We start from the raw sequence: 16,085 nt of genomic DNA, 5'->3' as shown, positions 1-16,085 counted from the left end.
TAAAAAGTGTGCCGCGGCTCAAAAAAGGTTGAAAATCACTGGGCTAGATGACCTACAAGGTCCCTTCCAACTCTAATGAATAAATAAAAAGAGAGGCCGTAAGATGGGGCGAAACTCTCTTAGCTTTTAGCGGTGAAAATTTGGGGTTCAATTGCAGTCTTTATGTTAGAAACATAGAAACATAGAAGTCTGACGGCAGAAAAAGACCTCATGGTCCATCTAGTCTGCCCTTATACTATTTTCTGTATTTTATCTTAGGATGGATATATGTTTATCCCAGGCATGTTTAAATTCAGTTCCTGTGGATTTATCTACCACGTCTGCTGGAAGTTTGTTCCAAGGATCTACTACTCTTTCAGTAAAATAATATTTTCTCTTGTTGCTTTTGATGTTAACTTGTATGCATCCTTGCTTCACTTAAAATCTAGGATTAAATTCTTCTGTGGTGCTGATGGGCCCCAGAGAATCAAAATAAAGCTGGAAGGGACCTTGGAGGTCTTGTAGTCCAGCCCCCTGCTCAAGCAGGAGGTCCTATACCAGTGATGGTGACCCCCTCCCTCATGGGAGCACCAGCCTATCACTGATCACGGCCTTATATCATTTATGACAAGGGCTGTCCAGGGCCTTCTCAAAAACCTCCAGTAACCCCCCAACCGTTGTTCATGTGTTTTTGCCTTTGAATAGAATAGAATTTTATTGGCCAAATGTGATTGGACACACAAAGAATTTGTCTTGGTGCATATGCTCTCAGCGTACATAAAATAAAATATACATTTGTCAAGAATCATGTGGTACAACACTTAATGGTTGTCATAGGGGTCAAATAAGCAATGAAGAAGAAGAAGAAGAAGAAGAAGAAGAAGAAGAAGAAGAAGAAGAAGAAGAAGAAGAAGAAGAAGAAGAAGAAGAAGAAGAAGAATTAGAAGAAGAATTAAAAGAAGAATTAGAAGAAGAAGAATTAGAAGAAGAAGAAGAAGAAGAAGAAGAAGAAGAAGAAGAAGAAGAAGAAGAAGAAGAAGAAGAAGAAGAAGAAGAATAGAATAGAATTTTATTGGCCAAATGTGATTGGACACACAAGGAATTTGTCTTGGTGCATATGCTCTCAGCGTACATAAAATAAAATATACATTTGTCAAGAATCATGTGGTACGACACTTAATGGTTGTCATAGGGGTCAAATAAGCAATGAAGAAGAAGAAGAAGAAGAAGAAGAAGAAGAAGAAGAAGAAGAAGAAGAATTAGAAGAAGAATTAGAAGAAGAATTAGAAGAAGAAGAATTAGAGGAATTAGAAGAATTAGAAGAATTAGAATAATAATAATAATAATAATAATAATAAGAAGAAGAATAGAATAGAATTTTAATGGCCAAATGTGATTGGACACACAAGGAATTTGTCTTGGTGCATATGCTCAGCGTACATAAAATAAATATACATTTGTCAAGAATCATGTGGTACGACACTTAATGGTTGTCATAGGGGTCAAATAAGCAATGAAGAAGAAGAAGAAGAAGAAGAAGAAGAAGAAGAAGAATTAGAAGAAGAAGAATTAGAAGAAGAATTAGAAGAAGAAGAATTAGAAGAAGAAGAATTAGAAGAATTAGAATTAGAATTAGAAGAATTAGAAGAATTAGAAGAATAAGAATAAGAATAAGAATAAGAATAAGAATAAGAAGAAGAAGAAGAAGAAGAAGAAGAAGAAGAAGAAGAAGAAGAAGAAGAAGAAGAAGAGGAAGAAGAATAGAATAGAATTTTATTGGCCAAGTGTGATTGGACACACAAGGAATTTGTCTTGGTGCAGATGCTCTCAGCGTACATAAAATAAAATATACATTGGGGCCTTTAAATCATCTTCGTTTCTCTTTACCCTTTTTCCAAAGTAGCCCAGTTTGTGGGAAGTGAATTCTTTTCTCCAGAGAAGGATTTCTGAGTTTGGAGAACTTTGGCGCCACTGAACATCTGGAAGGCGATTTCTTCGTAGGGACTCGATGCTCCGCATTCGAACAAGCAGCCGAAAATAACCGGATCTTCCCCTGGGCAGAGAGCCAGGTCTGAGTAGCCACTGGGTCCCGAGTTCAAGATCCAGGGCTCCTTCCAGGAATTTTCCTCCAACGGACACGGGTTTAAGTAGATACCCAGATCCGCCCGCTTCGTCCGGTTGGTGGGATGGGAGAAGACCAGCCACGATCCGGGGGCCTTTGAAGACGCCAAGGAAGACTCGGACGCCGGTCGCGGTGAAGGAAAACTCACCACACTACCCTGACAACCGTGGGGAGGTTCCTTCAGCATCCGAGATCGGAAGGGGGCATCGAAGAGGTTCCCTCCGTCTCTGCTGAAGACCTCAACTCGGCACCGGTCACTGCTGCGGGCGTTACAGTATAACACAGGGCTGTTATTCCGGTCCACCAACTCAGCCATTTGGCACTCCGACGCCTGCAGCGGTTTTCGGAAGAGGTGTCCTTTCTGCCACAACTTCCCACCATCGTCACTGTAGAAGGCGAAGGAGTGAGGTTTGGTGTAGCAGCAGAGCGGGTGTCCAAACAACCGCGTGTGGATGTAGTAAGCGTAGGCTGGGATGACCAACCGCCCGGAGCTCAGCTGCACCCCGTGGCCCGGTCCCACGGCAAACGTGGCCCAGTTCTTCACATCCTCTCCAATCACCTGTTCGGTCAAATCTGTCATTGGACTCCAGGTGTGTCCACTGTCTTTGCTGAAGACGTAACCCAGCCTGACGGCGTTTTTGCTCCTCCAAATCTGGTGCCTGTTGGTGATGTGGTCGAGGACGCAGATGAAGAACAAGAAAATTGTGCCTTCCTTTGCGTCGTACACCGGGCACGGATTCATGGTGCGATATTTGGGTAGCACGGCCGTCTCCAGAGTCTGCAAGGGGCCCCACTAGAGAGGGAATATAAAATAGCCAATTAGATTTTAAGGAGGTAAAGACCCAGAGGACGAAAAAAGGAAGGAAGCACTAGATAACAACTCAGGAAGCACAAACTGCCCCAGGAGCTGCTGATCCGGTTCTACAGAGGAATCATTGAGTCTGTCATCTGCACCTCTATCACTGTCTGGTTCGGTTCTGCAACCCAACAAGACCGACACAGACTTCAGAGGAGAATCAGAACTGCAGAAAAAACAATGGCTGCCAACCTGCCTTCCATTGAGGACCTGTAGACTGCACGAGTCAAAAAGAGGGCCACGCAAATATTTACTGACCCCTCGCATGCTGGACATAAACTGTTTCAACTCCGACTCTCAAAATGTCGCTACAGAGCACTGCACACCAAAGACATCCAGACACAAGAACAGTTTTTTCCCCAAATGCCATCACTCTACTAAACAAATAATTCCCTCAACACTGTCAGTCTTTTTTACTAAATCTGCACTTCTATTTCTACTAGTTTTTCTCATCATTCCTATCATCCTTTTCCTCCCACTTAGGACTGTATGACTGTAACTTGTTGCTTGTATCCTAAGATTTTTTATTAATATTGATTGTTTCTTCATTGCTTATTTGATCCCTATGACAACCATTAAGTGTTGTACCTCTTATAGGGATCAAATAAGCAATGTCATCTGGCGGGACCCAGGGGAAGCGCCTTCTCTGTGGCGGCCCCGACCCTCTGGAACCAACTCCCCCCCCGGAGATTAGGATTGCCCCCACCCTCCTTGCCTTTCGCAAACTCCTTAAAACCCACCTCTGCCATCGGACATGGGGGAATTGAGACATCTCCCCCAGGCTTATATAGTGTTATGTATGGTATAGCCGCCCCGAGTCTGCGGAGAGGGGCGGCATACAAATCTAATAAATAAATAAATAAATAAATAAATAAATAAATAAATAATAATAATAATAATAATAATAACAACAATGCTGATGATGATGATGGTATGCTTGTGTTGTATATATTTAAAATATTGGGTTTTTAGATATTTTCTTTTAAATATTAGATTTGTTAATTGAACACTGTTTTGTTATTGTTGTGAGCCGCCCTGAGTCTGCGGAGAGGAGCGGCATACAAATCTATTTTTATTAATTAATTAATTAATTAATTAATAAAAATAAAAATAAAAATAAAAATATAAATATAAAAATAAATAAAAATAAAAATATAAAAATAAAAATATAAATATAAATATAAAAATAAAAAAAATAAAATAAATAAAATAAAAATAAAATAAATAAATAAATACAATTAAAATAAAATAAATAAATACAATTAAAATAAAATAAAATAAAATAATATAATATAACATAACATAATCAGTATCATAAAATCATCAACTGCACATGTGCACACCAGAGACAGTAGCAGTGGTGGAAGCAACCCCAGCCTGGAACAGAGGCAATAAGCTGGGAATCGTGGCTACTTTGGCACTGCAGGGTTACCTTTACGGACAGGCCTTCTTTCCGTCCACGTCGCATCACCAGGAACTTGGCGTATTCATCCCGTGGCGTGGAGCGTTCCTCCGCAAAGGCCAGGAAGGTGGACTCCGAAGGCAGGAAGAGAAGAGCGGGGATGCGGTAAGTGAGGTACCCCACCTGGCGGAAGACGGCCACCTTCTCCGAGACTTCCGCCATCTTCTCTGGAGATGGGAAGATTCCCGAAGGGGGAAAAAAGGGACGTCAAATCTACCTGACATTTCTAATCTCCAGCAATGGAATTTTCACCTTGTCCGAATTCCCTGTTTAGGTTGAGCTTAAGGTAGGTGGACTTAAACTCCCAGAATTCCCTAGCCAAGGGAATTCTGGGAGTTGAAGTCCACCCATCTTCAGGTCTTTGAGGTTCAGGGGATCTTCAACCTTGGCCACATTATTACTTGTGGACTTCAACTCCCAGAATTCCTCAGCCAGTGCATGCTGGCTGAGGAATTCTGGGAGTTGAAGTCCACAAGTCTTAAAGTGACAAGGCTGGAGACTCCTGACTTAGATGACCCTTCTGGCCTCTTCCAACTCTATCATTCATGGCTGGCTGGAGAATTCTGTGTTGAAGTCCACAAGTCTTAAAGTGGCCAAGGTTGGAGACTTAGATGACCCTTCGGGCCTCTTCCAACTCTATTATTCATGGCTGGCTAGGGAATTCTGGAAGTTAAAGTCCACAAGTCCTAAAGTGGTCAAGGTTGGAGACCCCTGATTTAGATGATCCTTCTGGCCTTTTCCAACTCTATCATTCATGGCTGGCTGAGGAACTCTGGTAGTGAAAGTCCACAAGTCTTAAAGTGGCCAAGGTTGGAGACCCCTGATTTAGATGACCCTTCTGGCCTCTATCATTCATGGCTGGCTAGGGAATTCTGGGAGTTGAAGTCCTCAAGATTTAAAGTGGCCAAGGTTGGAGATCCCTGTCTTAGATGACCCTTCTGGCCTCTTCCAAATCTATCATTCATGGCTCGCTGAGGAATTCTGGGAGTTGAAGTCCTCAAGTCTTAAAGTGGCCAAGGTTGGAGACTCCTGACTTAGATGACCCTTCTGGCCTCTTCCAAATCTATCATTCATGGCTCGCTGAGGAACTCGGGGAGTTTAGGTCCACAATATATAGATAACCATTCTATATCATCAACTTACGGCAGAGGTCTTCAAACTTGGCAAACTTGGCAACTTTAAGACTTGTGGATTTCAGTTCTCAGAATTCTCCAGCCAGAATAGCTGAACCCTGACTTAGATGACCCTTCTGGCCTCTTCCAACTATCATTCATAGTCGGCTGAGGAATTCTGGGAGTTGAAGTCCACAATATATAGATAACCATTCTATACAGCAGAGGTCTTCAAACTTGGCAACTTTAAGACTTGTGGATTTCAGTTCTCAGAATTCTCCAGCCAAAATAGCTGAACCCTGACTTAGATTACTGGCTGAGGAATTCTGGGAGTTGAAATCCTCAAGTTTTAAAGTGGCCAAGGTTGGAGACCCCTGACTTAGATGACCCTTCTGGCCTCTTCCAACTCTATCATTCATGGCTGGCTGAGGAATTCTGGGAGTTGAAGTCCTCAAGTCTTAAAGTGGCCAAGGTTGGAGACCCCTAAGTTTGATGACCCTACTGGCCTCTTCCAACTCTATCACTCATGGCCCACATGCGGAATTCTGGGAATGAAGCCCACCTACCTTAATGTTCCAAAGGCTAAGAAACACCTGTCTGTTAATTTTTCTAGTTATTTACGAGGATTATCCGGGAAGTCAGCTTACAAGGTTCGTAGCTCTCGCAGAGTATGTTCGCAGGGGAAGTTGGTATGAGTGTCGTGTAGCGGGAAGGCAGCGGAACGGAACAAGCAGTGTCTGGGGTCAGTAGATCATCGACTGACGTTGTGGTGACGGTTAGAGATGAGCGTCCTTGTTCCGTTTCCTTCCGAGGGCGAAGCGCGCTCTGAAATACGTTCCCTGGATGTGAAAGGCAGGAATGCTGCTGCGATGGGGCCCAAGGGTTTGTGCGTGATGGATGCCCAATATATTTCTTGCAGATTGCTGAGTTTTGAATTTGGGAGCTGAAGGAGAACGGGTGTGGCGCCACTGCATTGATTAGACGTTTAATAATAATTAATAATAATAATAATAATTTATTGGATTTGTATCCCACCCATCTCCGTAGACTCAGGGCGGCTAACAACAACAATAATAAACACAACATGTACAATCCAATAATAAAAAACAACTAAAAACCCCTATTATAAAACCAAACATACACACAAACATACCATGCATAACTTGTAATGGCCTAGGGGGAAGGAATATCTCAACTCCCCCATGCCTGGCGGTATAAATGAGTTTTGAGTAGTTTATGAAAGACAGGGAGGGTGGGGGCAGTTCTAATCTCCAGGGGGAGTTGGTTCCAGAGGGCCACAGAGAAGGCTCTTCTCCTGGGGCCCGCCAAACGACATTGTTTAGTCGACGGGACCTGGAGAAGGCCAACTCTGTGGGACCTTATTGGTCGCTGGGATTCGTGCAGTAGCAGGCGGTTCCGGAGGTACTCTGGTCCATTGCCATGTAGGGCTTTAAAGGTCATGACCAACACTTTGAATTGTGACCGGAAACTGATCGGCAGCCAATGCAAGCCACGGAGTGTTGAAGAAACGTGGGCGAATCTTGGAAGCCCCATGATTGCTCTCTCAGCTGCATTCTGCACGATCTGAAGTTTCCGAACACTCTTCAAAGGTAGCCCCATATAGAGAGCGTTGCAGTAATCGAACCTCGAGGTGATGAGGGCATGAGTGACTGTGAGCAATGACTCCCTGTCCAAATAGGGCCACAACTGGTGCACCAGGCGAACCTGGGCAAACGCCCTCCTTGCCACAGCCGAAAGATGATGTTCCTATGTCAGCTGTGGATCGAGGAGGATGCCCAAGTTGCGAACCCTCTCTGAGGGGGTCAGTAGTTCCCCCCCCCAGGGTAATGGACGGACAGATGGAATTGTCCTTCTTGGGAGGCAAGACCCACAGCCACTCCGTCTTGTCTGGGTTGAGTTTGAGTTTGCTCTCTGGAGTCTGGGGACAAGCCCAAATTTCATCTCCTGTCACTCTACAGTTGAGAAAAGCCTCGCCTTCCATCTCGAAAAGGTCAAGGAATTCTTGTGCGGCACCGACTCTGTCGATGTTGTGCGCTTCAGTTGGCATCTTGGGCCCCCATTGCAGCAGCGTTCCTGCCCTTCGCATATTATTGTTCTGCTGGCGTGTCTCAACCGCCCGTAATTACAGGGTAATTAGTCCAGGAAGACACACACCACACGATAAAAGGAAAACCCAAAAGTTTTTATAAACAGAAATACAGAAACAGCTCCCTTTTTAAATGTCAAAGGGATTTTCTGGTACACACAAGGCACAGGTTAAATGCCGTCCAATTGCTCACCCAATAACTGGGAAATTGAGTCCAATTCTAAAGTCCAGAGAGTCCACACACACAATCCTGAACAGCAAAAACCACAATCTTGACGAAACAATGAATCAGATAAACTGCCATGAGGCTAAAACACCAGGCTGCACTTTTATCTGTAGCACTAATTACTGGAGCCCCACCCAACCCCAGGTGGCCTCATTTTCTCTTGTAATAATCCTTCAGTTGTTGTCTCCTATGCATCACTCTACGCATGCGTGGATGTGTCATTAATTCTTGTTCAGAATCCAAGGATGATACAGATGATTGATCTCCTCCTGGGCTGTCTGCCAAACTCCCCTCTTCCCTGTCACTCACACTTCCTTGGTCAGAGGAACCTTCATCGGCAGATTCCATCGGGAGCAAAACAGGCCTGTGGCATGTGGATGTGTCCCCCACATCCACCTCCACATTCCTTGGGGCAGGAGCTGGGCCAGAGTTAACCACAACAATTACAATGTGCAGTTTGCACTTGAAAGGAAACGGAACGAGCCGACCAGTTAACAACACAAAATGTGATACAAGAATATACTTTTATTTGGATACCAAGATATAAAGACCCTGGCTTTCAAAGCTGCCGAGCGCCCCCCCCCCCTCCATTACAATCTTACAGCAATTTTTATAGTCAAAGGGTGAACCCCATGTGTCCTGTGGGAAAGGCATCCCAAAAGGACAGTGCCAGGAACCACAAAAGCAGGGCCAAAAGTTTGCACTTGGAGGGAAATGGAATGAGGACGCTCAACTCTAACCTTCCCCACAATGCCAGTCGATGATCTACTGACCCCTGGCACTGCTATAAGAACCTAAGAACCTAAGAAGAGCCCTGCTGAATCAGGCCAAAGCCCATCGAGTCCAGCATTCTGTGTCACACACTGTCCCACCAATTGTCCATGGGGATCTTGAGCAGAAAGAGAAGGCAAAACCCTTCCTTTCCCTTGACCCCCAACAAATGGGACCCGAGGGGACCCTGCCTGCCTCAACCAACATAGAGGCAGCACTTGGACCTCCGTTTCAATAACCACCCATGATACACTTGGCATCCCTGAATCTGTCTCATCCTGCCTTGAAGCCATCAAGGCTGACAGCTGTCACGGCCTCTTCTGGAAGGGAATCCCATCAACCAAGGACCCTCTGGGTGAAGAAGAAATATTTCCATTGATTTGTCTTCACTTCCTCACCTGTGAGCTTTAGGGAGGGCCCCCTCGTCCTAGTATTGTGTGATAGAGAAATATTTTTTGTCCACCCACCTTTTCTATCCCATGCAGGATTTTATACCCGTTGATTGTCACCCCTTCAACGCCGTCTTTCAAGGCTGAAGAGATCAAAGCGTTGCAACCTGGTTTCATAAGGGAGGGGCTCCATTTCCTTGATCATTCTTGTGGCCCTTCTTCGCACCTTTTCCAGTTCCATTCTATCCTCCTTGAGGTGCGGTGACCAGGACTGTACACAGGACTCCAAGTGTGGCCTCACCATCGATTTGTACAGAGGCAACACAACACTACGGAGTCTACGGAGAGGGGCGGCATACAAATCTAATAAATAATAAAAATAATAACACTTACCGGCTGCTCCTTCTCTTCCGCTGGCTTCCCGCTACACGATGGTGATACCAACTTTGCCAGTGACCATTCTCTCCGCGAGAGCTACGGGCCTTGTAACCTGACTTTCTTTATTTTGAAATTCCCAGCCTGGTTTAACAATGGGCCGATTCAATTGCTGCCAGGGTTTGGGGCCCCCTTCCTGCTGTGGTGGGGGAGGAAGAGGAAGACAGGAAGGGGCCCGTGAATCTAAGCAAGAATCCCCTGATGCAGAGACGGAGGGAGGGAGGGGTGGAAAGGGGGAGTCTTTCCATTGCTCCTCCCCCCCTGCCTCTTGGACCACTGGGAGGGGGTGGGGAGAGGGTAGTGCCCCCCACCCCATGGAAGGAGGGCAAAGCAGTGTCTCTGCAATTGGGGGGGGCATCCTTGCATCTGGACATTCCTCCCCAGGGATTCCCCCTCCCCGCAGATTGCCCCCCCCCCTCCTGCATAATTCCGGGTCCTCTTGCATTCCCCCTCCCCCAGGATTCCCCCTTTCTCCCTTTCCCCCTCCCCAATTTTCCTCCCCTCCTCCCCCACAACTCCCCCTCCCCTGGAATTCCCCCTCCCCCTCCCCAGGTTACCCTCCACCCCTCTCATGACTCCCCCCTCCTCCCTCTCCCCAAGTTCCCTCACCCTCCCGCTCGCATGACTCCCCCTCAATCCCCCCCCAGGTTTCCCTCCCCCCCCCTTTCAGGACTCCCCTCCCCCACAATTCCCCCTTCCCCTGAACCCCCCCCCCCAGGTTTCCCTCCCCCTCCCATGACTTTGCCTGGAATCCCTCTCCGCGTCCCCCACTCACCGCGCTGCGGCTCCGCGTCCTCCCGACTTTTGCAAGCCCTCCGCGCGAGTCTCGGCAAGCCCGGAGCTTCCCGGGGCTTCTCCTCCGCCTCCGCTCCTCCCTCGCCGGCCCCGCTCGGCCGGTTTCGGGTGGGGCTCCGAGGCGGCCCCCTTGCCCGCCCCCGGCCAGCCACGGAGTTACGAGGAGGGGCCGGGAGGGAGGGCGGGAAGGCGCCCGCGGGCGCCAGGCTCCTCTCGCAGCGCCAGGCTGGCTTGGGAGGGGAGGGGAGGAATGGAGGGGGGGGGGGGGGTTGGATGCGTCCTTATGCAACCGGCTCCTGAAAAGCCTGGGGTGGGGCAGCGGGGGTTGCAGCTGAGCCGCCCAGCCAGCAGACGAGCCAGGAGTTTTTGATCGCCGCTTATGCAACCGAGACGTCGCCTTTTCCTTCTGGTATTACCGTAAAAGGCTAAAATTCTGCTGTGCAAAAGGGTTTTTTCCACGCGCCTCTGCCCCAAAGGCCACTTCCCTGCGTGTCCAATCACACTTGGCTAATGATGAATTCTGTTCTCATCTGCTCCCATTCCGTTCCTAATTTTCCATTCTATTTCCATTCCGTTCCATTCTGTTCCATTTCCATTCTATTCTAATTTTCCATTCCAATTCCATTCTAATTTTCTATTCTATTCTATTTTAATTTTTAAATCTATTCTATTCTAATTTTCCATTCTATTTCCATTCATACCACTCTCCTACGCCCTGGTCAGACCATACCTGGAGTACTGTGTTCAGTTCTGGTCACCACACTTCAAAAGAGACATTGAGACTCTGGAGAAGGTGCAGAAAAGAGCAACCAAAATGATTAGGGGACCGGAGACCGAGTCATACGAAGAGAGATTGTTGGAACTGGGCATGGACAGCCTAGAGAAAAGGAGGGCCAGGGGGGACATGATAGCAGTCTACAGGGACTCGAGGGGTTGCCACAGAAAGGAGGGGGTCACTCTATTCTCCAGGGCACCAGAGGGCCAGATGAGGAACAATGGTTGGAAGCTGACCAAGGAGAGATTCAACCTGGAAATAAGGAAGAACTTCCTGACGGTCAGAGCGATCAACCACTGGAACGGCCTACCAGTGGAACGCCCCAACTTTGGACATTTTCAAGAGGAGATTGGACCGTCATTTGGCTGGGGTGCTGTAGGATTTCCTGCTCAGGCAAGGGGTTGGACTTGATGACCTGCAAGGTCCCTTTCAACTCTAACAATCAATCAATCAATCATGATCGAAACATTTAAATATGTTAAAGGGTTAAATAAGGTTCAGGAGGGAAGTGTTTTTAATAGGAAAGTGAACACAAGAACAAGGGGACACAATCTGAAGTTAGTTGGGGGAAAGATCAAAGGCAACATGAGAAAATATTATTTTGCTGAAAGAGTAGTAGATCCTTGGAACAAACTTCCAGCAGACGTGGTTGGTAAATCCACAGTCACTGAATTTAAACCTGCCTGGGATAAACGTAGACCCTAAGATAAAACACAGGAAATAGTATAAGGGCAGACTAGATGGACCATGAGGTCTTTTTCTGCCGTCAGTCTTCTATGTTTCTATCAATGAATCAAACAAATAAATTCCATTCTATTTCCATTCCATTCCATTCTAATTTTCCACTCTATTTCCATTCCATTCTATTCTATGCTATACAAAACTTTCTCTCTATTAACTGTGTCTTCCTTATGAATGGAATATTCTTTTTTTTTTAAAAAAAAAATGTCTCTCAATCTAAAAATATGATGTTGACAGCCAATATAACTAAGAACAAACCGTTAAGGATTTCGGAAACATTTCTCCTAATGAGGTGTCTCCTTTGTTTGTGACTGTTTATTTCGGTTTTTGAAACGTTATTTATTGTACTTTGCACAAACAGCAATGGCATTTAAGTGATCGTATCTGGAAACGCAGGAGGTGGACAATGATTAACTAAACGTATTTGTTGACTACATGACCATAACCTTTCACAATGTGACATACTTTTCTTTTTTTTATTACGAGAAAATTTGGCACTTGGCCGATGAAAATTCCAATTCTAAAATTTGCACAGCTTGAACATTGTGCCCCAAACTGGGCCTGAGCTTGATGTCGACGCCAACGAGTCAACAAACACAAATACAAATAGAATACAAGAATATACTTTTATTTTGGTACCACGATATAAAGACCCTGGTTTTCAAAGCTGTCGAGTCCACACACCCTAGTACAGTGTTCCCTCGCTTTTTGCAGGGGATGCATTCAGAGACTGCCCGCGAAAGTCGAATTTCCGCAAAGTAGAGATGCGGAAGTAAATACACTATTTTGGGCTATGAATAGTATCACAAGCCTTCCCTTAACACTTTAAACCCCTAAATTGCAATTTCCCCATTAGCAACCATTTAGATTATTACTCACCATGTTTATTTATTAAAGTTTATTAAAAAAAATATTTATTAAAGGCGGATGAAAGTTTGGCAATGACATATGACGTCATCGAGTGGGAAAAACCGTGGTATAGGGAAAAAACCTGCGAAGTATTTTTTAATTAATATTTTTGAAAAACCGTGGTATAGACATTTCGCGAAGTTCGAACCCGCATAAATCGAGGGAACACTGTATAACAACAGTTTTTAAAAAACCATAGGGAAAAAATCATTCATAACTTCAGCTGGATCTAGGTAGTATCGTACTCAACGACCCCAGGCCTGCTGGCAGAGCCAGGTTTTAACGGTTTTCCAGAAGACCATTAGGTTGGGGACAGTTGGTTCCATAGAAGTGGAGCTGCCACAGAGAAGGCCCTCCCATGTGTTCTGCCGGCATGTCCCAAACGCCCGTAATTACAGGGTAATTAGTCCAAAAAGACACACACCACACGATAGAAGGAAAACCCAAAAGTTTTTATAAACAGAAAAGCAGAAAAAAATCCCTTTTTAAATGTCAAAGGGATTTTCTGGCACACACAAGGCACAGGTTAAATGCAGTCCAATTGCTCACCCAGTAACTGGGAAATCGAGTCCAATGGTTTAGTGGGCTGCAGGAGGTAGAACCCTGGCTTGCTGCATAAGTGGTTTAAAAAACAAACCATGGTTTAGTTCAAAATCGGTAATGCAATAGCTGAAATATGTCCCAAGCCGTTTCTTTCTTTTTGTCAAAGAAAGCCAACGGGATTTGCCAGGATCTGATGGACTATTTCATATTCTCTCTCTAGTGGGGTCCCCTGCAAAATATGGAGACGGCCGTGCTACCCAAATATCGCACCATGAATCCGTGTCCGGTGTACGACGTGAAGGAAGGCACAATTTTCTTGTTCTTCATCTGTGTGGAGGCCAATGTGTCGGAATTGTATCAGATCAAGACAGGGAGAAACGCCGCCAGGCTCGGTTACGTCTTCAGCAAAGATGGTGGACACACGTGGAGTCCAATGACAGATTTGACCGAACAGGTGATTGGAAAGGACGTGAAGAACTGGGCCACGTTTGCCGTGGGACCAGGCCACGGGGTGCAGCTTTGCTCCGGGCGGTTGGTCATCCCAGCCTACACTTACTACATCCAAACACGGCTGTTTGGACACCCGCTCTGCTGCTACACCAAACCTCACTCCTTCGCCTTCTACAGTGACGATGGCGGGAAGTCGTGGCAGAAAGGACACCTCTTCCAAAACCCGCTGGGGGCGGTGGAGTGCCAAATGGCCGAGTTGGTGGACCGGAATAACAGCCCCGTGTTATACTGTAATGCCCGCAGCCGTGGCAGATACCGAGTCGAAGCCTTCAGCAGAGATGGTGGGCACCTCTTCGAAGCCCCCTTCCAATCTCGGATGCTGCAGGAATCTTCTCATGGTTGTCAGGGTAGTGTGGTGAGTTTTCCTTCGCCGCGACCGGTGTCCGAGTCTTCCTTGGCTTCTTCAAAGGCCTCCGAATCGTGGCTGGCCTTCTCCCATCCCACCCACCGGACGAAGTGGGCGGATCTGGGCATCTTCTTGAACCCGTGTCCGTTGGAGGAAAATTCCTGGAAGGAGCCCTGGATCTTGAACTCGGGACCCAGTGGCTACTCAGACCTGGCTCTCTGCACAGGGGAAGATCCGGTCTTCTTTGGCTGCTTGTTCGAATGTGGAGCATCGAGGTCCTACGAAGAAATTGCCTTCCAGATGTTCAGTGGTGCAAAAATCCTAAAATCTCAGAAAGCCTTCTCTGCAGAAAAGAATTAACTTCCTACAAACCCAGCTACTTTGGAAAAAGTGCAAAGAAGAGCAACTGAAAGCAAAAACATACGAAGGAGGGTTGGGGGATTTGGGTTTGGCCAATCTAGAGATCGTGCAGAGTGCAGCTGCGAGAGCAGTCATGGGCTTCCCAAGGTATGCCTGCATTGGTTGCTGTATTGGTTGCTGATCAGTTTCCGGTCACAATTCAAAGTGTTGGTTATGACCTATAAAGCCCTTCATGGCATCGGACCAGAATATCTCCGGGACTGCCTTCTGCCGCACGAATCCCAGCGACTGATTAGGTCCCACAGAGTGGGCCTTCTCCGGGTCCTGTCGACTAAACAGTGTCGGCTGGCGGGACCCAGGGGAAGAGCCTTCTCTGTGGCAGCCCCAACTCTCTGGAACCAGCTCCCCCCAGAGATTAGAACTGCCCCCACCCTCCTTGCCTTTCGTAAACTCCTCAAAATCCACCTTTGTCGTCAGGCATGGGGGAACTGAGATATCTCCCCTGGGCCTATACAATTTATGTATGGTATGTTTGTTTGTACGTATGTCTGCTTAATAATGGGGTTTTTTAAATACTTTAAATTGTAAATTATTAGATTTGTTATGAACTGTTTTATTGTGTTGTGAGCCGCCCTGAGTCTACGGAGAGGGGCGGCATACAAATCTAATAAAATAGAAATAGAAATAGAAAAGAAAGACTAGGGGAGTTATGATAGCAATCTTCCAATTCTAAAGAAGAGGGGTTCCATTAATTTATTTATTTATTTAATTAATTAATTGGACTTTTAAGCCGCCCTTCTCCGGAGACTCAGGGCGACTTACAACAATATATTCTCCAAAGCACCAGTATTCCAGAAAACTCGGAACGCATCCTCTGCAAAAAAATAATTAACTCCCCCAAGCTGGGCTTGGATTAGCAATAGCATTTAGACTTACATGCTGCTTTATAGCGCTTTTACAGCCCTCTCTATGCAGCTTACAGAGAGTAAGCGTATTACCACCAACAATATTCTATTCTTTCTTAGATATATTTTACTATGAGTATCTCCTCTATAACCTTCATCATGTATTTTACTATGTGTATATAGATATATACCCACTAAAACCCTCACTGTGTATTGGACAAAATAAATAAATAAATAAGTAAATAAGTAAATACTGTACAATCTTACAGCAATTCTTAAAGTCAAAGGGTGAGCCCCATGTATCCTGTGGGAAAGCCACCCCAAAAGGACAGTGCCAGGAACCACTGTCTGGTTCGGTTCTGCAACCCAATAAAACTGACATGGACTTCAGAGGAGAATCAGAACTGCAAAGAAAACTATTGTTGCCAACCTGCCTCCCATTGAGGACCTGTATACTGCACGAGTCAAAAAGAGGGCGGGGAAAATATTGACTGACCCCTCGCATCCTGGACATAAACTGTTTCAGCTCCTACCCTCCAAATGTCGCTACAGAGCACTGCACACCAAGACAACTAGACACAAGAACAGTTTTTTTCCTGAACGCCATCACTCTGTTAAACAAACAATTCCCTCAACACTGTCCAACTATTTACTCAGTCTGCACTACTATTACTACCAGTTTTTTCTCATCATTCCTATCGCCCATCTCCTCCCACTTATGACTGTATGACTGTAACTTGTT

The 16,085-nt window shown here is 45.9% G+C and overlaps 2 protein-coding genes across 11 annotated transcripts; one reads left to right on the top strand and one right to left on the bottom strand.

Moving 5' to 3' along the window:
* Window positions 1-1,736: 1,736 nt before the first annotated feature.
* LOC139166194 (sialidase-3-like) lies at window positions 1,737-10,491 on the bottom strand. Of its 10 annotated transcripts, none has more exons than XM_070749430.1 (5): window positions 10,235-10,491; window positions 9,418-9,598; window positions 6,098-6,499; window positions 4,390-4,586; window positions 1,737-2,894 (listed from the first exon to the last, which is right to left on the bottom strand). In XM_070749430.1, exons 4-5 carry the CDS (start codon window positions 4,579-4,581, stop codon window positions 1,863-1,865), a joined length of 1,224 nt encoding a protein of 407 aa, XP_070605531.1. In that variant the 5' UTR covers window positions 4,582-4,586; window positions 6,098-6,499; window positions 9,418-9,598; window positions 10,235-10,491; the 3' UTR covers window positions 1,737-1,862. The 10 variants fall into 10 exon arrangements, with proteins under 10 accessions (XP_070605531.1, XP_070605535.1, XP_070605532.1 ...); XM_070749434.1 differs by having other exon boundaries at window positions 4,390-4,581; XM_070749431.1 differs by having other exon boundaries at window positions 6,179-6,499.
* Window positions 10,492-13,118: 2,627 nt separating this feature from the next.
* On the top strand, window positions 13,119-15,572 carry LOC139166193 (sialidase-3-like). Its single transcript, XM_070749429.1, has one exon. It carries the CDS (start codon window positions 13,461-13,463, stop codon window positions 14,436-14,438), a length of 978 nt encoding a protein of 325 aa, XP_070605530.1. The 5' UTR covers window positions 13,119-13,460; the 3' UTR covers window positions 14,439-15,572.
* The last annotated feature ends 513 nt before the right edge of the window (window positions 15,573-16,085 follow it).

Source organism: Erythrolamprus reginae, chromosome 4 (genome assembly GCF_031021105.1).
Source record: "Erythrolamprus reginae isolate rEryReg1 chromosome 4, rEryReg1.hap1, whole genome shotgun sequence".
Lineage (NCBI taxonomy): Eukaryota > Metazoa > Chordata > Lepidosauria > Squamata > Dipsadidae > Erythrolamprus > Erythrolamprus reginae.
Note: the sequence above shows the minus strand (reverse complement) of the source record. Positions and strands in the feature narration are given on the sequence as shown.